General features: G+C 34.2%; 1 protein-coding gene across 2 annotated transcripts in view; it reads right to left on the reverse strand.

Moving 5' to 3' along the window:
• Positions 1–23,836, reverse strand: part of STAG1 (STAG1 cohesin complex component) — a 401,472-nt gene that overhangs the window by 274,938 nt on the left and 102,698 nt on the right. For both annotated transcript variants that reach the window (XM_026015434.2, XM_072726920.1), the window contains exon 2: positions 3,411–3,521. In XM_026015434.2, coding sequence (XP_025871219.1) covers positions 3,411–3,439 — 29 coding nt within the window. In that variant the 5' untranslated portion in view covers positions 3,440–3,521. The remainder of the gene's footprint in view (positions 1–3,410; positions 3,522–23,836) is intronic.

Genomic DNA, 23,836 nt, shown 5'->3' on the forward strand with positions numbered 1-23,836 from the left:
ATCTGATTACACAGTAACAAATTTCTCTCTAGAACACAGAATATTTGATCAAAATTTCAAATTTTCAGGGCGCCTGGGTAGCTCAGTAATTGAGTGTCTGCCTTTGGCTCAGGTCATGCTCCCAGAGTCCTGGGATTGTGTTCCGCATTGGGGTCCCCGCTGAGAACCTGCTTCTCCCTCTGCCTATGTCTCTGCCTCTGTGTGTTTCTCATGAGTAAATAAATAAAACCTTTTAAAAAAAAATTCAAACTTTGACCTACTGCCGCAAAAAACCTACAAGGTCCTGTTACTGACTAATGTTCACATTTATAAGACTACTAAAGAGTAATTAAAAGAATTGAAGAATCAGATAAAAAAATAAATTTTATTCCCTAAAACTCTCTAAATTCTGTCTACATCCCTCCATTTGCACTGTAATTACTTCGGTTCAAGTTGTCAACATAACTGGCTTGCATACTACATATCCTCCTCCTAATAGGTCTCCTTGCTTCAACTATTGCCAAATAATCACTATACTACCAAAAATATATTGCCAAAAAATCACTATACTAGTGATTTTCTAAATCTCTCCATGCATCTCTTTCATGCTTAAAATCCTAAAGTGACTTCCTACTGTCCCTAAAAAGAAAAACTCAAAATTCCTAGTATCATTTAAGAAGGTTCCTGTATGATACAGCCCCACTCTACTCACAAGCCTTAATCTCACATCATTCTCCATCCCCAACCCTGAAGAAAGAAAAGAAAGAAAAGAAGAGCTTTGTTTCAGTCTCTCAAACATACCATGGTTTCTCCTAACTCAGGATCTCTATACATGCCATATCTTCAGTCTAAAATTAATACCCTGATCCCTTCTTCTCAAACCTTTCATCTGCTTCAGTTAAGCTCAACTGTCTTTTCCATAGGAAAGTAGCTAAATCAAGGCATATGGAAATTTTTCAAAAAATTCTCTAATTTACCTACCTAGCACCCACAATAGCAGATCTATACATTTATGATTATGTCATTTATACCTATATATATAAGCTTCATAACACCACAGACTGAATCTCTACTACATGCTCTTTCTCCCCAGAAACTAACATACTTTCAGGTACTATACATGTAGGAAAATATAAAAATATGTGGTAACTGATAATATTTCACAATGCCTAATAGTAAAAACATCACTAAGGTGACAAATTCATCAGTGATAATAATATCTAAGTAAGCCAAGAAATAACAAGGTCACTCACAGGAATTACCTTTCTTGATCTACTTATAAAAACCATTACTGAACTAAACATTAAGAACTGAGTCAGAATATTTTTGTTTTTAAGGGCACTGTAGACATCAATTTCTTTTCTTTTTCTTTAAGTAGGCTCCATGTCCAGCATCGAGCCCAAAATGAGGCTTGAATTAACAACCCTGAGATCAAGAGCTGAGATCAACTGAGCCACCCAGGCACCCCAAGACTGATTTCTAATTTATTGTCTTCACTTTACAAATGAAGGAAACTAACATTTACAGACACAAAGAAATACATCTCCTTTCACTTATAATGCAGACACAGTATTGCTGGCTGGATTAAACAAGATAACATATGCTGCTAAAATATCTGTCGAAATCCTCAAAGAACTGTATGCCCCCAATAAATGTTCCCTAGATCTCAACATGGCCAAGAGTACTATCTCCCACTGACAGATTGAAAGCAAAGTTCATTTACCCCCTAACAGATCACAACTACGCACTATCCATAATCATAATACAGGTTTACATTCACAAGAAAATGATGTTAAATACTACTGTGCTGATATATCTCTTTAAATACAGTATTTACTTAAATACAACCTCTGTCCCATATTTAATTAAAGACATATTTTCTAATGGGCCTACCTAATACTCAATGGTATAAGATTAAAAAGTGCAGTTTAGGCAGAAACTAGGGTTATTCTGTTAAGTGTAGTGCTAGACGAAAAGCAAAGAACATTAGGAAACCGACCCCAACTCTGAGGGGAAAGAGGAGCTTTACTGGAGGCATGGCACATCAGCTAAGACCTACAGGATTAGTGAGCTAGCCAGGTAAGAGTTGAGGTAAGTAGGCACTGCAGGTAGGACAAAGATTTAAAAAAAAGAAGAAAAAAATATTATGTGGACATCTCCAAAATTCTTCAAGTTAGAGAGTATTAAAACACATGAGTTAACTAATTAGAAAGGGCTTAAATTTTATCTCCTATATTTGGGTGGAAAAAGAAACATAGGTATGGATACTTTTTCTTTTTTTTTTTCTTTAAAGATTTTATTTATTTATTCATGATAGACACAGAGAAAAAGAGAGAGAGAGAGAGAGAGAGAGAGAGAGAGAGAGGCAGAGACAGACAGAGGGAGAAGCAGGCTCCCAGCAAGGAGCCCAATGTGGGACTTGATCCCGACCCCAGGATCATGCCCTGAGCCAAAGACAGATGCTCATGCGCTGAGCCACCCAACGGTCCCAGGTACTGATAGTTTTTTCAAGCAGTTAAAGAAATTTAGACAGCTTTTCTTTGTCTTAGATACCTGGAGGAAAAAAACAAGGCCAGGTAACCAATTAAAAAGGTGCCTATGATCTCTTAGGAAAGAGGTATATAAATGAACTGGGACAATAAAAATATAAATAATTACATAAACTGTTAAATCATTTTCATTATATTTAAACCATTTTGCTCATAGAAGATCACAGTATGAAAAAAAAGAAAAAAAAAAAAGAAGATCACAGTATGCAGATTCCTAATTTGCATCTTGATGAAATCTACAAAAGGCAAAGTATCTGCTACTACACTGAATTTCCCAATGAATACAAAATAAAACCCAATTCTAGATCTGTCCTAGAACTCCAACAAATCTAATGAGATGCTACCAGAAATGCCAATGCAACCAGAACGGCCCAACATCATCAATCTAAGGAAAAGTAGGTGGGGGAGGTGGGAGAGTATGTGTCAGAGAAACAGTATGATGTAGGAGTTAATAAACTTCTATAAACAGTCCAAAAAAATATTTACATTTTGCAGGCAATTCACTCTCTATTACAACTTCTGGCACAAAAGCAGTCAAAGAATTTGTAAAAGAAAGAGAGTAGCTCTGTATTGGTAACACTTTATTTATAAAACAAAGAAAAAAAAAAAAAAACAGGCAGCATTCCAGATTTGGTCCGTGGGTCATTGTGTGGAGACTCCTGATAAGGACAGTAACATCTTCTTTATTCAATACCACAAAAATACTGCTAATACAATAGCAAGGGTCTTGCACAGATATGGTAATTGTACAATCTAATAGCTGTTTGATCTCAGGCATATTGGTCAAATATCAGAGAACCTACTTGATAGGTCTTATTAAAGAAAGCATTTCATACATAAATGTCGTATTTTTTTAAAACATAAGAAAACTGTAATACTTACTGTAACACTGGTAACTCTGAAGTAATCATTGCTGAAGAGGTCTTTCCACAATGGAGCAAAAGAATCAAGGCTGTACAATTCAAAACTTTTTAAATAACCTCAAAGTCAATCCTGTTAATTAAAAAAAGAAAAAGACAATTATTTTATTTCCAGCTTTACTAAGATATAATTGATAAATAAAACCGTACAATATTTAATGCATATGTGATGATTTGATACATGTACACATTGTGAAGGGCTTTCCCCATCAAATTAATTAATATATCCATCACCTCACATATATACCTTCTTTTCTGACTGTGAAAACACTTAAATTCTACTCTCAGCGAATTTCCATTATATAATTCAGTGTTATCAACTGTATGTTACCACATTACACATTAGATCTTCAGACCATATTCATCTGAAACTGAAAGCTTTACCCCTTAACCAGTCTTACTATTTCAAACACCCCCAGCCCTGGCAAAGACTTTCTACACTCTTTCTATGAATTCGACTTATGTAAGTGATGCCATTTGATATTTCTCTTTCTCTGACTTATTTCACTTAGCGTAATGTCCTCCAGGTTCATCCATGTTGTCACAAATGACAAGATTTCCTGTAAGACGAAATACTATTCCATTGTATATAAAATATGCACCAGCTTTTATTTATTCATTCATCAATAACCATTTAAATTTTCTGTAACTTGGCAACTATAATGTTGTCATAAACATGAGAATACAGACATGTTTTCAGGATGATAATTTCACTTCCTTTGGAAATGGACTCAAAGTAAGACTGCTGGATCACATGGTAGTTTTAATTGTTTGAGAAACCTCCATACCATTTCCTATAGAAGCTTTCTTAATTTATATTCCCACCAATACTGTAAAAGGTTCAGTTTTCTCCACCTCACCAGCATTTACCCCTAACTTTCTGATAACAGACATTCTAACAATTATGAGGTAGTATTTCATTGTGGTTCTGATTGCATTTTGCTGATAATTAGTAATGTTAAACACCGTTTCATCTACCCATTGGTCATTTATGTCTTCTTAGAGAAAATGTCTACTTAAATCCTTTGAAAAAAATATTTTAAAGTAAAATGAATACAGAATATACAGACTATGATATGATCAATCAGTACTACTGTCATACACAGTCCTTGATATTTATCCAAATAAATTAAAAGCTTATGTCTACACAAAAATGTACACGAGGATGTTTATAGCTTTATTTAAAGTTGCCTAGGGGCACCTGGGTGGCTTAGGCAGTTAAGCGTCCAACTCTCAGTTCTGGCTCAGGTCATGATCCTGGGATCTTGGGATCAAGCCCTGCATTGGGTTCTGCGCTAAGCATGGAGTCTGCTTGGGTTTCTCTCTCCTCTCTGTCTGCCCCTTTATTAAAACCCATAGACTATACAACGCGAAAAGTGTACCCTAAAAAAAAAAAAAAAGAAAAGTGTACCCTAATGTAAACTATGAACTTCAAATGATAATGACATGTCAATGTAGGTTCACTGATTATAACCGATGTACCACTCTGGTATGAAAACTTGAAAGTGAGGGAGGCTGTAGGCATGTAGGAACTAGGGTATAGGGGAACTCTCTCTACCACGTGTTCAAACCTGTTGTGAACATAAAACTTCCCTAAAAAAATAAAGCCTATCAAAGAAAAAAAAAAAAAAGGAGGGAAAGTGGAACAAAATACAGCATCCAAGATGAGCTATGATGCAGTATCAAATAGAATAAAATAAATATATATGTTTGGAATCCCAAGAGAGAAAAAAACAGAGTAAAAGAGATTAATAGAGAAGAACTTTTCAAAAATAATGTAAGATATTAAAACACAAATGGAATCAGAGAATTCCCAACTAGAATAAATATCCTGAAATATATTTACTGCTAAAATCTGAAGTTAAGGAGACAATTAAAAAGAGAGCTAAAGAAAAAGATTCCCTCACATATAGAAAAACAAAGATAAGAACTTCATGAGACTTTTTTTGAAAACTATATAAACTGAAAGTCAATGGAAAAACATCTTTCAAGTGCTGAAAGAAAAAAAAGTAAATACTGATTTATACACTTAGTGATAATAATCTTCAAAAGTGGAAGAAAGGATTGATGTTCTGGAAAATGGAAGAATAGAAGCTCCAATAACCAGCCTCTCAGTAAAGCAAGTCTTAGGTTTGCAAAACTGACAAAATCAAATTTTACAGACAACATCGAAATCTAATAAAGACTATAACAAAAAAAAAAAAAAGACTATAACAAAGTGTACATAATAAAGTATGGAAAGAAAGCACTGTAACATTTTTGTGTATTTATCTACCAACTCCCCTCCCCAAGATCAACAGTGCCCGTAAGGATGACAGACCAAATTCCTGATTCAGCTTAATGGTAGCAAAGAAAGCAACATGGATCTTATTCCCAAAAATTATAGTTGTGTCTTTTGAAGAGCTTCTCAGATGTCATCTTTCCAAAGGAGCTGAAAACATACGACAAGGCAGCTGCCTGAGGCAACAGACAGTGGGAGTATGAAAAACAGCAGACAATCTGAAAAGCTTTAGAATAAAGAGGATAGAAGGAAGATATGATGGGGCTCAAAGGCTTTAAATCATTAATCACCTAGACCAGGGACAGAAGCATATATAACACAAGATATGAGAGTACTACAGGCTTGCAACTCTAGCTAATCACTGGGCCTCAAGGTGAAGACTAGGGCAAAGAAGTAAGCAGCATGGCTAACCTTTGAGGGAATAACTCAGCAAACAGCAAAAGATTGGTTTTTTTTTTTCCTTTTGACTCCTACTGGCTTAAAAAATCATAAGTTAATTGCTGAGTATGGAAATCACAAAATTTCAGTTACCACACACGACACAGAGTACAGTCATTTAAAAAAATATTTTTAAAAAGTCACTAAGCAGATGGCTGCAGATCTCAAGAGGAAATAAACCCTGGGGAAAAAAAATAATCTAGTGTCTAGTATTATCATAATACTGAAAAGGTCCAGTTTTTAACAACAACAAACACAAAACATACAAAGAAAAGGAATTATGGCCCATTAACAAGGAAAGAAGAGGTGGACAGAAACCATCTCTGAATAAGCACAGATATCGGGCTGAGACTTTCAGAAGAAGAAAGGTAGACTTCCAGAAGAACATAAATAAAGGGGAGTTGAAAGACTGTCTGATAGTGGTGAAATACGTACCAATTTTCACCAAATATAGAAATCTGCAAAATCAAGAATGTCAACTCTAAGTAGGACAAACGCAAAAGGGATTCACAGATACAAACTACAATCAAATAATAAAAGGTAAAGACAATAAGAAAACATTGAAAGAAGTAAAACAGAAATGACTCATCACATACAACTAATCTTCAGTAAGAATAACAGCCAATTTCTCATCAGAAACCATGTAAACTAGAAGGCAGCTGGATGACAGACCTAAAGTGTTGGAAAAAATCTGCCAAAAAAAATTCTATATCTAGCAAACTATCCCTCATAAGTGGGAAAAAAATGAAGAAATTCCTAGAAAAACAAAAGTTCAGGAAACTTTGTTGCTAGACCTCACCTAACCTACAAGAATTGCTAAAGGGAGTCCTTCGCAGAAAAATAAAAACAGGCAATAACATGAAGCCATCTAAAGAAAAAAGAACACTGGTAAAAATTAACTACAGAGGAAAATACAGAAGCCAATATTACTGAATTTTTAGCCTGTAATTTACATTTTTATTTCCTCTAAGACTTACACACACACACACACACACACACACACACACACACACACAATAATTATGTAACTATGTTACTAGACATGCAATGTATAAAGATATAATTTACAGTTTTGGGAAAACTGGACAGCTACATACTTAAGAATGAAACTGGACCACATTCTTACATCATACAAAGAAACAAACTCAAATAGATTAGGTACCCAGATGTGAGATCTGAAATTTAAAAGAAAAAAAAAAAACCCCTAGGACAGCAGACAGGAAATAATTTCTATGACATTAGCTGAAGCAATATTTTTCTAGATGTCCCCTAAGAAAAGGTAAATAAAAGCAAAAATAAACTATTAGACCTATATTAAAAGGAAAAGTTTCTGCACACTGAAGGATTAAAAGACATCTTACTGAATGGGAGAAGATATCTGCAAGTGACGTATCTGTTAAAGGGTTAGCATCTAAACAAAATAAACAGAAGACATGAAGAAACATTTCTCCAAAGATGATATACAGAAGGGCCAAACGGCACATGAAAAGATGTCCAACGTCACTTATTATCAGGGAATCACAAATCAAAATGACAATGAGATAATACCTCATACCAGTGAAAACAACTAATTCAAAAACACAAAAAACAAGTGTTGGTGAAGATGTGGAATGCAAACTGGTGCGGCTGATGTGGAAAACAGTATGGAGGTTCTGCAAAAAATTAAAAACAGAACTACCATATGATCCAATAATTCCACTACTCGGCATTTACCCGAAGAATATGAAAACATTAACTCAAAAATATATGAGACCTTTGTGTTTACTACAGCATTATTTAAAGTAGCCAAATTATGGAAATAGCCGAAGTGTCTATCAGTAGTTAAATAGATAAAGGGTAAGTGGTATATACAAGTATCACTCAGCCATAAAAAAGAATGAAATCCTACCACTTGCAACAAGGATAGATCTAGAGAATACAAAATAAGTCAGAGAAAGACAAATACCATGTGATTTCAATCATACATGGAAACAAAAAATGTAAAAATAAAGGAAAAAAGAGACTGAAAATAAAGAAAGAAAGAGACAAACCAAAAAAGCAGACTCATAAAAGAAGAGGTTTGTTCATATACAGAACAAACTAATGGTTACCAGAAGAGAGGTGGATGGGGGTGGATAAAATAGGTGAAGGAAATTAAGCGTAACTTTATCACGATGAGCACTGAGCACTGAGAAATGTAGAGAATTGTTTAATTACTATATTGTACACCTGGAGTTAATATAACACTGTATGTTAATAATACTGGAATCACACACAAAAAATAAGATATGATTTATAACAGTAACATAAGGGAGAGGGATGGCAATAGTATCAGAATTTTATGTTATTAAATCTAAACTATTATCAATTCAAACTAAATGTGTATAAATTTAGAATACTAATTATAATCACCAGGATATTAAGAAAATAATTTTAAAATATAGTGAAAGTAAAAATGAAAATGGTACATTAGAAAAAGATCAAATACAAAAAAGGGTAGTGATGGAGGCAGTGAGCAGCAAGAAGAAATAATACATAAAGAATACAAATAGTGAAACACAACTGTTTCACTAGCAAAAGTCCTTCCTTATCAGCAATCATTTTAAACATATTTGTGAAATTAATAAAAAGAAACATCATTTAGAATGGAGTTGGGAAACTAGCAAAAGACATTCACACACAGTGCTCAACATTAATTGTAGATCCAACAGAAATAGATGAACATTACATGTAAATACTGCTTTACTATCCCAGCAGGACAAAGGAAGGTTACTTACTCTACCTGCAATAGACAAGCCAATCAGAGACAACACTCAGCCAATGTGAAGCCACTATACTTAGAATTCTGAGTTTATACCAATGAACTTTCTGTTTATAACCCTCCCAACTTCTCCCTTTCCTCTGTAAAACGGCATACCTTTTCTTTGTTCTTCCAACTTCCCTATACTTTTGCTATAGCTTGCTCGTCCCAAATTACAATTCTCTGTTACTCCCAAATAAACCTATCTTTTACTGGTAAAATAACCAGCAGTTTTACTTTTTAGGCTAACATTAAATTCATCCAGAGTTAAGAGACAGATTGGCATAATAGTGATTTTTAAAAATTGATCCAATTATATGCTGTCTACAACAGACTCATTTTAGACTTAGATACACAAAGAAGTTGAAAATAAGAACATGCAAAAAGATATTCTATTCAATTAGTCACCAAAAGAAAGTTGGAGTAGTTATGTGAATGTGAAACAAAATAAAATTTTAGTCCAAACTTTTATAAGAGTTAAAAGAACATATTTGAGCAAAAATGACCAATTCATCAGAAATATAAAACAATCATAAACATATATATACCAAACAGCACAGTTCAAAATACGTGAAACAATGACAGAACTGAGGAAGAAACAGTACTATAATAATGATTTCAAAAAAAAAAAATAATAATGATTTCAATAAACCACTTTTAACTAAACACAGTGTCAGACAAAAGAGCAATGAGGAAACAAAGGAAAGGAACAGCACCATAAACCCACTAGACCTAAAATATATGTAACACTATACCCAAAAACAGAATATACATTCTTCTAAAATACAAATACAACATTCTCCAGAATAGCTAATTTTTCACACAGGGTCTCAGTAAATTTTAAATGATAGAATCACAGGATGTGTCTTCCCTGAACATAATGAAAAGGAGTTAGATATCAAAAACAGGAAAAAACTGGAACATTCACAAATATGTGCAAATAAAACAACATATTCTTAATGGGTCAAAGAAAGAATAAAAGAAGACTACTTTGACACATATGAAAACAAAAACACTGTATGACAAAAAAATGAGATGCAAAAGCAGTGCTCTGAGGGCAGTATTAGCTGCACTTTAAAAAAAAGAAAACTAAATTCAACAAGCTAACTCTACAATACACGGAATGAAAAAATGAAGAGCCAACTAAATCTAAAGTCTGGAAAAGGAAGAAATAAAAATTACAGAAGATAGAAAATAGACACTAGAAAAATTACTGAGGTCAAAAACTGGTTCTTTGAAATAATCAATAAAATAGACTTTAAATACACCAAGTACAAAAAACAAAAGTTGTGACTATAATTACAAATGCAGGTAGGAATATTGCTATCCACCTTACAGAAATAAAAAGATTACTAGAATGGACAGCTGTATGACAATAAATTACATAACTCACTATGAAATGGACAATTCCTAGAAACACACAAATTGCCAACAAAACTGGCTCAAGAGAAACAGAAAATCTGAACAGATTATGCTGATGTAAAAAATCCTAACAGCAAAAACAAAAACAAAAACCTAGCAAACAGTATCCAACTGCATACTGAATGTAATAAATGCCATAGACAAGTGAGATTTTTTATAGGAATCCAACAGTGGTTCAACTTAGAAACGCTGGTTGATTTAACACATTAATAAGAAAAGAGAAAAGAAAAAAAGAAAGAAAAGAAAAGAAAAGAAAAGAAAAGAAAAGAAAAGAAAAGAAGGAAGGAAGGAAGGAAGGAAGGAAGGAAGGAAGGAAAAGAAAGAAAGAAAGAAAGAAAGAAAGAAAGAAAGAAAGAAAGAAAGAAAGAAAGAAAGAAAGAAAGAAAAAGAAAGAAAAAAATGAACTACATGATCATCTCAACTTACGACAGAAAGCATCTGGCAAAATCTCAAGGGAAAACAAAAAGCCAAATACTCTTTCATAATAAAAACATTTTAAAAACTAAAAAGGGAACTTTCTTAATATGACAAAGGCACTTATGAAATACACATAGGTAGCTTCATACTAAATGGTGAAAGAGGGATCCCTGGGTGGCGCAGCGGTTTGGCGCCTGCTTTTGGCCCAGGACGCGATCCTGGAGACCCGGTATCGAATCCCACATCAGGCTCCCGGTGCATGGAGCCTGCTTCTCCCTCCGCCTGTGTCTCTGCCCCTCTCTCTCTCTCTCTCTCTCTCTCTCTCTCTCTGTGACTATCATAAATAAATAAAAAATTTAAAAAAAATAAATGGTGAAAGATTAAAATAAAAGCTTTCCACCTAAAATTAGGAAGAATATAACAATGTCCATTTTCACCAAAGCTTTAAAAATGTACTACAACATGTTCTAGCGAGAGATAAGAGAAAATTAGGCAAGAAAGAGACATGAATAGCATCCCAACAGAAAAAGAATTAAGTTATATCCATTCACAGACAGCAAAATATTTTATATACAGAAAATAGGGAATCAACAGCAACAAAGTACTAGTAAAGAAAAGTGACAGGGTGAGAATAACACACAAAAAATCAACTGTTTATTAAAATTAATAAATATATCAATGCTGCAGGATACAAAAATTAAGACAAAAAGCTGGTTGTGTTTTTATTCACTAACAATGAACAAATCAAGAAGGAAATAAAGGGAAATTTCCATTTGCAATGCTATCAGAAAGAATAAAACATAAAAATAAACAACCAAGGTAGAACACCTATACACTGAAAACTACAAAACACTGATGAAAGAAATGAAAGATGCCATCAATAAATGGAAAGACATCCATTGTTCATGAATAGGAAAACTTATTACTGTTTTGGATACTGTCAACCTCATAACAATGTACAGATTCAATACAATGCTATCAATAGCCCAATTACATTTCTGCAGAAATAGAAGATTCCATCCAAAATTTGTATGAAATCTCAAGGAAGAAACTCTTAAAAGCCAAAACTATATTTAAAAAGAAGACCAAAACTGAAGGTCTCATACTTCCTGATTTCAAAACATACCACAGAATGACAATAATCAAGACTGTGTTTCTGGCATAAAGAAGAAAAAAAAAAAACACAATAGATGAGAGCCCAGAAATAAATCCTCACATATAATGTCAAATGAATTTTCACAAGGGTGACAAGACCAAGCAATATGGAAAAGACAGTCTTTTCAACAAATGATACTTGGAAGAGTAGACCTTCATATACAAAAGAATGAAGTTATACCCTGACCATACATCATACACAAAAATTAACTCAGAACAGATCAAACGTCTAAATGTAAGAGCTAAAACCATTAAACTCTTTTCAGAAAACATAGACCAAAAGCTTCATGACACTCAATGTGGCATTAATTTCTTACACAGGACACCAAAAGCACAGACAGCAAGAAAAAAAATGGATAAGATAGACTTCATCAAAATCAGAAACTTGGGGATCCCTGGGTGGCGCAGCGGTTTAGCGCCTGCCTTTGGCCCTGGGCGCGATCCTGGAGACCCGGGATCGAATCCCACGTCGGGCTCCCGGTGCATGGAGCCTGCTTCTCCCTCTGCCTGTGTCTCTGCCTCTCTCTCTCTCTCTCTCTCACTGTGTGCCTATCATTTAAAAAAAAAAAAAAAAATCAGAAACTTGTGGGGCCATTTGCATGGCTCAGTCTAGTGACTGGCTCCTGGTTTCAGCTCAGATCATGATCCCATGGGTCCTGAGATCAAGCCCCCAGTTTGCTCTATGCTCAATGGGAAGTCTACTTGGGATTCTCTCTCTCTCCTCTCCCACTGCCCCTTCCCCTGCTTGCCAGCGTGCTATCAAGAGCTAGCTCTCTCTCTCTCTCAAATAAATGTTAAAAAAGAAATCAGAAACTTCTGTGCATCAAAGGACACTATCAAAGGAGTAAAAAAACAAGCAAAGGAGGGGCGCCTGGGTGGCACAGTTGATTAAAGCAACCACTTCTTGGTTTCAGCTCAAGTGGTGATCACAGGGTTGTGAGATGGAGCCCCTACCGAGGACTCTGCACTCAGTGAGGAGTCTATTTAAGATGCTCTCCCTCTGCTCCTCTGTTCCCCATGTTCTAGCGTGTGTGCGCACGTGCTTTCTCTCTCTCAAAATAAACAAGGAAATCTTTTAAAAACAAAAGAGAAAGCAAAGGAATGGAGAAAAAATATGTGCAAATCATATATCTGATAAGAATCTATTATCCAGAATATTACTGTTAAAACCTAACAAGAAATAAAATTCCAATTAAAAAATTATCAAACAGGGATCCCTAGGTGGCTCAGTGGTTTAGCGCCTGCCTTTGGCCCAGAGCGCTATCCTGGAGTCCCGGGATCGAGTCCCACGTCGGGCTCCTGGCATGGAGCCTGCTTCTCTCTCTCTCTCTATCATGAATAAATAAATAAATCTTTAAAAAATTATCAAAGGACTGGAGTAGACACTTCTCCAAAGAAAATATGTATCTGGCCAACAAACACATTAAAAGAGGCTCAATATCACTAGTCACCAAAGAAATACTAGAGAAATACAAATCAAAACCATAATGTAATATTTGTACACCCATTAGGATGGCTATGATCACAAAACTGGAAGATAGAAAGTTTGCAAAAATCTCTGTCTTCTGGGTTAGGTAAAGAGTTGTCATATATGACACCAAAAGCATCATCCATAAACATGTATATATACATGTATATGTGTGTGTGTGCGCACGCGCGCGCGCATGCATGTGCAGGGCTGCTTCTCTTTTCTCCACAAATAAAAGAAAATGCAAAGACAAGTTATAGACCAGGAGAACACACCTGCAGATCACATATCTGACAAATACCTTGAAAAATTATAAAGACCTCTCAGAACTCAAAAATGAAAAAAAAAATCCAAAAATATTTGAATGACTGCAAGATTTAAATGACATTTTACCAAAGAAGAGAAACAGATGATAAATATTACAATGGATGCTCTTTATTTACAATTAGAGAAATGGAAACTAGAACAAGGAAATAGTACTACATACATATTAGAATATACTAACTTAAAAAGACAGATCATTCCAAATGTTGGTGAGGGGACAGAATAATAGGAAACTTCACATATGGCTAAAGAAAATGAAAAATAGCATAAACCCTTTCAAAAAAGGTTGGCAGTTCCTTAAAAAGTTACACACATTAACCACCACTGTGCATTGTCTCTCCTAGGTATGTTTATAGCAGCTTTATTCATAATACCCCAAACTAGAAACATTCCCCAAAAGGTCCTAAAGCAAATGACTGGATATGGTACATCCATACAATGAAATACTATTGAACAATTAAAAGGAAAAGACTACTACTGATTGATACCTGCCACAATATTGATGAATCTTAAGGGCACAGACTACACACATACTATATAATTCCACTTATGAGATATCATGGAAAAGTACAAAGAAAAAGAACAGGTCAGTGGTTATTAGAGGTTGGAGAAGAGGACTGACAAAAAAGAGACAGAAAACAGAAACTGAGGTTTGTAAATATTGCCTGCAAATGAACACTTCTTTTAAATACAACCAGAATTTTTTATAGAAATTACTGAAATAATTCTCAAATGAATAGGAAAAGAAAAAGAAACTGTAAGAACCAAAGCGAAGAAGAAGAAGAAGAAGAAGAAGAAGAAGAAGAAGAAGAAGAAGAAGAAGAAGAAGAAGAACCAAAGCTACTTGGAAAAATAACAAAGAAGATTCATATTACCTGATTCCTATAAATATATAAGATTATACAACTTCATTTAAGAAACACAAAAATGACAAAAAAAAAAGAAACACAAAATGGAATGTTTTACATATTCCCATGGAATTTGCATTTTTTCACTCAGAAAAGCATTGTAGACATACTACCTCATTTGTTTTATTATTTAATACGTAAATGCTTTAAAATGGCCATCTAAAAGTATTTAAGCCATTCCTTAATGAAAATTTAGCATGTCTCTATTTTTTTTTACTACTGTATACAATGCTGTCATCTATCATTCCTCAACTACACAAACATATTTGTAGGACAGATTCCTTGTGATGAACATTTATAAAACATTCATACAATTTTTTACTGCCAAATTTCCCTCTAAAAATACTGTACCAATATACACTTCTTTTACCAGTATACATTGAATCTGTTTAAATATAAAAATATACTTACTATATATTTAAGCTTATTTAAACTAGTCCAGTTTTAGTTTTACATCAATCCACCTTTAAAGTTAGAACACATGAGTATACCCCTTCCTGCTCTAGCCTGTAACCACCCTGCTTTGAAAACAAAGTCCACAACAGACTTTTAGATCATATAGCAAGATAGCTAATGATGATTTCTGGACATTTTCAAGATTTTTAAAATCTCAATTCATGGATATTTTACTTAAAATAATCTGGTGCATTCTTATTCTCTATATACTTTTTTCACTGAGTATCTGATCTTAGTGAGCACATTCAATTTTATCTTAGAAATCTGTACATATTTGGGGCACCTGGGTGACTCAATCGGTTGGGCATCTACCTTTGGCTAAGGTCATGGTCCCAACAGTCCTGAGATCAAGCCCCATATTAGGCTCCCTGCTCTACAGGGAACCTACTTCTCCCTCTCCTTCTGCCTGCCACTTGCCCTGCTTGTGCTCTTCCCTCTCTCTCTCTGTCAATCTTTTTTAAAAAAGAAAAGAAAGAAAGAAAGAAAGAAAGAAGAAAGAAAGAAAGAAAGAAAGAAAGAAAGAAAGAAAGAAAGAAAGAAAGAAAAAGAAAGAAAGAAATCTGTACATTTTGCCTTCTGTACTCTGTACAGCTTTAGGATGTATTTCCCTCAGTGAAGAAGATAAAATAAATGAGGGGTTTCAGTCTTTCACTTAATATTATTCCAAACCTTAATCTAATTATTTGTTCTAATCACAGTTTTAAAAGTCTTGTTTGTACTTAATATTTTTCATAAGCCATCCTAACATTATTCCGAAAGTTTTATCATTTTTATAAATCATCCTTTGGCCATACATGAATCTATTCCATTTTTATAAGTCAACTTCCTTAAACTCATATTGCTTTGTAACCACTTAGATTTTTTTTTTTTAATATTGAGAATACTCAATATTAATAAGTATCTACGGAGTATTGCCTACATGCTAGGCATTCTGTTAATTCTGATTTTCAAAAATAAAAATTCCCCATTTTTTCAGAGTTAGCTGGGTTTTGAAAATACTCTACATAAAAAAAGATCCCTTCCCTCCTCCCCCATCCCTACCTCTTTCTGGAAATTCTTAAAATATCTAAGTATATTTTTCATGATCACAAACGTTGTCCTCTGGGCTGACCTGATTACTTCTTCTCAGGGTTCCTGACTCTTCCATTTCTTCAATCAGTTCTGACCCTCAAAATAAAGCCCAAAAGAATTATTTTCCTCATTTTTGTCAGCCAAACTTCTAAAGGATTTTTTTTTTAATGGCAACAAAACTAGGAAATATCAGGCAGAAAATCAGTAAGGATATAGGTAAACTTAGTAACTTCACCAATCATCCAGATAAAATTAACATCTATACACTACTTTATCTATTAAAAGCAGTATTCACATTCTTCTCAACCTCATGTAGAACACTGATCAGATAGACCACATTATGAATCATTAAATACACATTAACAAATCTGAAAGAATAAAAATCATGGTGCTTACTACACATTACAGTGAAATTAGAAATCACCATAAGGATACCTGAAAAATCCCAAAACGCTTGAAGATCAGCAATATACTTTTAAATAACACAAATCAAAGAAATTTCAATAGAAATTTTGAGTTAAATGATTATGAAAATACAAGATAACAAAATTTACAAGTGTAGCAAAAGCAGTTCTTAGAAATGTACAGCATTGAATGCATTATGATAGAAAAGAAAAATCTAAAACCAATCATTTACTAAACTTTCATCTTAGAAAACTAGAAAAAGCAAAAATAAGCAGAAAAAAAGAGCAGAAATCAAATGAAACAGTTAATCAACAATAAAAATAACTGAAGACAAAGACTTTTTTTCAAAAAGATTAAAAATAAAAACAATAACCTCTAGGAAGACTGATTAAGAAAAAGAAACAAGACAAAAGTTACTAAAATGAGAAATTAAAGAGGAAATACCAGTACAGAATCCCATGACATCAAAATGATAAAAAAAAAAAAAGTATACTGAACTATTCCCACAAATGTGATAACTTAGATGAAACAGACCAATTCCTTGAAAAATACTACCTACAAAAAAAATCTGAATAGTCCTATTCTGGGATCCCTGGGTGGCGCAGCGGTTTAGCGCCTGCCTTTGGCCCAGGGCGCGATCCTGGAGATCCGGGATCGAATCCCACGTCGGGCTCCTGGTGCAGGGAGCCTGCTTCTCCCTCTGCCTGTGTCTCTGCCTCTCTCTCTGTGTGACTATCATAAATAAATAAAAATTTAAAAAAAATAGTCCTATTCTATTTAAGAAACTAAATAATTAGTAACTTTCCAAGACCAAAAAAACAAAAAACAAAATAAAATACACCAGGCCCAGATGGGCTCACTAATGAATTCTACCAAATATTTAGGGAAAAATATCTTCCAGAAGATATACGTAGAGGAAATACTTCCCTAACTCATTCTATGAGGATATTATCTTAGTAACAAAAACCAGACAAAGAACATAAGAAAACTGCAGAGCAATATCTCTCATAAGCACAGATGTAAAAATCCTCAACATATTAGCAAATCAAGAGTTTTAAATGTATTAAAAGAACTGTACACAACAACCAAGTGGGAATTAACCCCAGATATGTACAATTACTTAACATTTGAAAATCACATAATGTAAACCTATCACACATCAAGTGGCAAAGAGAAAAATCACATAGCGGTATCAATAACTGAACAGAACGCATTTTCAAAAATCCAACACGCATTTGTGATTTTAATAAAAACTCTTGGCAAATAAAATAGAGAACTTCCTTAACTTGAACTCTACAAAAATCCTACAGCTAACACCCTACATAATTGTGAGAAACTAGGAACTTTCCTGCTAAGAACAGGAGAAAAACAAGGATAACTCCCTCTTACCAATTCCTTTTCAACACTATCCTGAAGTACAAGCAAGTGCATTAAGACAAGAAAATAAAAGGTGCAGACTGGGAAGAAAGAAATCAAGCTTTCTTTGTACACAGATTACACAATTGTCTATTCTGAAAATCAAAAAATAGATCCCCCAAAAAACCCTTCCTCCCAGAATAAACAATTACAGTAACTTTCATATAAGCAAACAATGAATAATTAGAATTTGAAATTAACAGTATGATACCATTTACCTTAGCATCAAAAAAAGGAGAGAAAACAGGTATAAATCTATCAAAATATGCCCAAGACCTAAATAAAGAAAACTATAAAACTCTGATAAACAAAATCCAAGAACTAAATAAATGTATAGCTATTTCATGTTCCCAGATAAGAAGATTCAATACTGTCAAGACATCAATTCTTCCCAAATTGATTTATAGATTCAACACAATCCCAATCAGAATCCCAGCAAATTATTTTGTATATATCACAATATGATACTAAAGTTAACAGGGAAGGTAAAAAAGACCCAGAATCGTCAACTCAATATTAACAGAGAAGAACAAGTTGGAAGAATGACACCACTATAGAACTATAAAACTACAGTAATCAACACTGTGATATTACTAAAAACCCAAAGTAGATCAATAGAAGAGAATAGAGAGACTAGAAATAGACCCACATAAATACAGTCACAACTGATCTTCAACAAAGGAGCAAAGACAATACTATGGATAAAAAACAGTCTTTTCTTTAAAAAAAAAAAAAAAACAACAACAGTCTTTTCAACATATGGAACTAGACATCAACATGCCAAAAACAAAACAAAAACAAAAGCCCTTAAATACAGATCTTACATTCATCACAAAGTTAACTTAAAATGGATCTAAGACCTAAATGCAAACTCAAAAGTTTAAAACCATTAGAAAATGACATAGGAGAAAATCTAGATGACCTTGGGTATGATAAGGACACAAAACCAAAGGCAAAGCTACGAAAAAACTTTTAGACAAACTGGACTTCACCAGAATTTTAAAATTCTCCTCCTCAAAGGACACCTATCATGAAAATGAGAAGACAACTCACAAACTGGGAAATAATATTTGCAAAAACATTTTTGTCTTTCTAATTTCTGAAGTCATTCAAAATATACAAAGAACTCTTAAACTCCAAAAATAAAAAAACAATCAATGTATTAAAATATGGCCATAATTTCTGAAACAACACCTCAATGAAGAAAATACACACATGGCAGATAAATAACATGAAAAAATACTCAAACATCTTATGTCACTAAGGAACTGCAAAATACAAAAAAAAAAAAAAGTGAGATACCTCTATTCACCAAGTAGAATGGCAAAACTCCAGAACACTGATAAAACCAAATGCTGATAATGTGAAACAGGAATGTAAAATGATACAGCAACTTTGGAAGGCAATTTGGCTGTTTCTTTCAAAACTATAAACATACTCTTAAAACATGATCTGGCAATCATGCTCCTAAGGTATTTATCCAAAAGAGATGAAAACATCTTCATACAAAAACCTGCACATAGATGTTTTCAGCAACTTTTTAAATAACTGTCAAAACATGGAAGCAAACAAGTTCTCCTTCAGGAGGTGAATAAACAAACTGTGGTACATGCAGGCAATGGAATATTACTCAGCCCTAAAAGAAATGAGCTATCAAGCTATGAAAAGACATGGAGGAATATTAAATGCATGCTATTAACTAAAAGAAGCCAATCTGAAACTGCTACATAGTATATGAGTTCAACTACATAGCATTCCAGAAAAGGCAAGACTATGAAAAGTAAATAAGATCAGTATATGCCAGAAGTTAGGGGGCAGGAGGGCAAAAAAAGAGCACAGAGGAATCTTAGGTCAGTGAAAGTTTTCTATATGATATTATAAAGACATGTCATTATACATCTATCAAAACCCACCAAATATACACTAAGAGTGAATGAGCCCTAATGTAAACTGCAGACTTTGGAGGATAATCATGTGTCAGTGTAGGTACCCTGACTGAAAGATGTATCATTCTGGTGCAAGATATTGATAGTGAGGGAGGCTGTATGTGGGAACAAAAGGTACATGAAGTCCCTGTATGTTCTGCTCAATTTTGCTGTGATCCTAAAGCTGCTCTTAAAACTAAAGTGTCTTAAAAAAAAAAGTAAATAGCTTATCAACAGTTTAATGTTTTCAACAGTTGCTAATTGATGTCCTTATACTGTAATATTAATTTTTCCATGGACAATATTATAATTTTATGTGGACTTAGGCACATGTATGTAAGAGTGCATATGAACTCACAGATACAGAGAAACAATACCCTTTCTACTTCAACATTTGGTATCTCCATCTGTGTGTCATACAGTCACTGCCACAGATGAAGACAGGAAGAAATATGCAGAATATGACTGTTACTCTGTTCATTTCTTAGCATAAAACAGATTGCTATGACCTGAATAAAGAACAAAGGTCAAAGAGAAATATCCAATTTTTTCCAGTTACATGCATTTTCATCTGTATAGTACAAAATCCTATTCTTTAATCAGAAGAATTCACTCTGTAGACATATAATACAATCTAATTAATTCAGGCACCTCCTTTATCATCCCTAATTATTTATCTGAGTTGTCTTAAAGAATCTCTTAGCAGTGGGGACACCTGGATGATTCAGTCAGTTAAAGCATTCGACTCGTGATTTTGGTTCAGGTCATAATCTCAAGGTCATGGGATCAAGCCCAACACTGGGCTCCAGGCTGAGCAAAGAGTTGCTTGTCCCTCTCCTCTCTCTCACACACAAATACATAAAATCTTGAGAGAATCTCTTTGCAGTGAAACTGTATGTATATATGGATGCATGCATGCATACACACAACACAGACACAATTTACAAAGCAATGATTAAAATGACAATTATATTATTTCTAAAACTTCTTTTCAACTATTTCAGAAAGTACTATTCTGTATCAAAATACAAGGAATGGGATGCTTCGGTGGCTCAGCAGTTGAGTGTCTGCATTAGGCTCAGGGCGTGATCGCGGGTCCAGGGATGGAGTCCCACATTGGGCTTCCTGTGGGGAGCCTGCTTCTCCCTCTGCCTGTGTCTCTGTCTCTTTGTCTCTCATGAATAAATAAATAAAATCTTTAAAAAACATATTTAAAAAAATAGAAGGAACATATCCATTTACTATTTTTACTAGGATTATGAATCTGTTACCTTTGTTTTTATCAAATTAAAGATATTAAGAGAAATAATTCTGTCCAATAAACACACATGAATATATACTTCATACCATACAGAATTTAAGCAGCATTTAATAAAGAAAACAAAGCTCCAATCTCTCTTCCCAGTAGAATTTAGCCTATACAGTTGACACTTGAACAGCACAGGTATGAACTACACAAGTCTATTTACACATGGATTTTTTTCGATAATTACAGCACAGTACTATAAATCTATCTTCTCTTATGATTTTCCTAATAACACTTTATTTTCTCTAGCTTACTTTATTATAAGAATATAGTACAGAAAACATGTAACATACAAAATATGTGTCAACAGACTATTTATGTTACCAGAAAGGATTCTGGTCAACAGTAGGCTAATAGTAAAGTTTTAGGGCAGTCTAAAGTTATATGCAGATTTTCACCTATGAGAGGGGTTGCACCCCTAGCTCCCATGTTGCTGAAAGAAAGGCCAACTATAAACGAGAAAGATTTTCTACCTTTAATTGAATAAAAAGAATGTCAAAATAGAATTAATCTTCCAAGGTACACAGCAATTCACACCACAAGATGGCCCAAATAGGAAATAGGCAGCATTAAGACATAAGAAATGGGGAAGTAGTAAGCTTCTGAAAATATTAATCTAAAATCATTCAACTATTAAAGAGAAGGGTAATTTATACCAAAATTGAAATATGTGCTCAATGGGACAGAGATAAAAGGTTCATCAGTAAGGGCAAATTGGTTCATTAGTCTGTTTTCTCTTCTAATAACATACTACAAAAAACTATCCTTCTTAGCATTTCTGAGTAACATAAACTTAAAATCAAAAGGAATATAGCAGAGTGGTTTAAGACATTGGGCTCTGAGGCCAGGTTATCCAGGCTCATAGGACAGATATGCTTTCCAACTATAACTTACTATGCCTCAGTGTTCCCACATCTCAAAGAGGAATAAAAGAAGAAAACTTCAGGGGCACCTGCATGGCTCAGATGGTTTAAGCGGCTGCCTTTGGCCAGGTCATGATCCCATCTCCCTGGGATCAAGTCCCTCATCTGGCAACCTGCTCAGTGGGGAATCTGCTTCTCCCTCCTCCTGCTCTTTGCTCCCTTGTTTGTTTGTTTTTTTTTTTCCTCTCTCTCTCTCTCTCCATCCCTCCCTCTCAAATAAATAGAATCTTTACGAAAAGAAGAAGAAAACTTCAAATGACTATTGAGGGGAGTAAGTGGAAGAATGCCCATAACTCTTTAATAAATATTAACTCCCAGCTACAGGAGAAAGGAGCAAATAAAAAGGAATGAATGTCAGCTCTGTGAGGGCAACTTTTTTTTCTTTTTCCTTTTCCTTCCTTCACTGCCATATTTTTTATGCCTGCAGCTTAGCAATTATTTGTTGAATTAACAAGCAGTGTGTATGCATATACATGTGTGTGGGTGTATATGCGCACACATTTTTTTAAAGCAGAGAATGCAACACTGGACATGAAGAAAACCCCCAAAGTTAACAAACCAAAGACAGAAGCTTTTTCTTTAAAAGAAAAAACCAAGAACAGGTTAGGGTTGAATTCTCAGTAAACTCATTTAGCAGTGACACCTAAAGCAGGTAGAGTGGAGAAGTGAGAGACCAAGCAGGGGCTAGAGGATGAAACCAAAGAATAATGTGTATCAGAATGAAGAAAGGTAAGTTTGAAAAAGCCCCTCCAAATGATCTTACAAACAGATACAATCCCACAACTCAAATGAAATGCCCTTGGATTAAAGGAAAGTAACAAGCTTTTAATTTTTTCTGTATTAACCAGTTTCTCCCAAAACCTTTACACATTAAGCACTGACAATACAATTCCATGATAAACATATTCAACTTCTTTCCCAAAATGATGCCTTCACATCTCCTTATCTACTCACATTTTCCCTTGACTTTCAGTATTCCCCAAACTTTATCTTCTTACACTCCAATGGTATGCATTTACACCAGAAACTTTAACACTCTCCTAACATCTCAACTTTAGTCTTAATTCCAAAGTGCTTATTTCTCTTCTGCTTCTGTGTTTGTGCACATACTACCCCATGCCACAAAACTCACTCTTCCTGAAGGAAACTGGGCAGCTCTAACCTTGAAACCAAGGCAAAGTTAGGCCTTCTGAGCTTTCACACCACTTTGTACATAAAACTGAGAGAACTTTTTGCCACATATTTTAGGTATGTATATGTATGATTTTGTAATTAGGAGTGTTACAAATTTTATTTTTTTTAAAGATTTTATTTACTTGAGACAGAGAGAGAGAGCGCAGGAGAGAGAGAACACACATGAGGACGGGCAGAGAGAGAGAGAGAGGGAGAAGACGAGTACCAACTGGGCAGGAAGCCCAATGTGGGGCTCAATCCCACATGACCCTGAGTTCATGACCTGAGCTGAAAGCAGATGTTTAATCAACTAAGCCATCCACATGCCCCCAGTTCCCTACTTTTATCACTCTGTTATTCCTTTTATAATCAATAAACTATTTTTTAAGAGTAGTTTTAAGTTCACAGCAATATGCCACATATTTTTAGTGACTCACTGGCATTTCTAACTCTTCAGGTGATTTATGATCTTTTAGAAAAAATTATCCTCTCTTTCTGTTCCTTTTTTTTTTAATTTTTTA

Source organism: Vulpes vulpes, chromosome 11, assembly GCF_048418805.1.
Source record: "Vulpes vulpes isolate BD-2025 chromosome 11, VulVul3, whole genome shotgun sequence".
Taxonomy (NCBI): Eukaryota; Metazoa; Chordata; class Mammalia; order Carnivora; family Canidae; genus Vulpes; species Vulpes vulpes.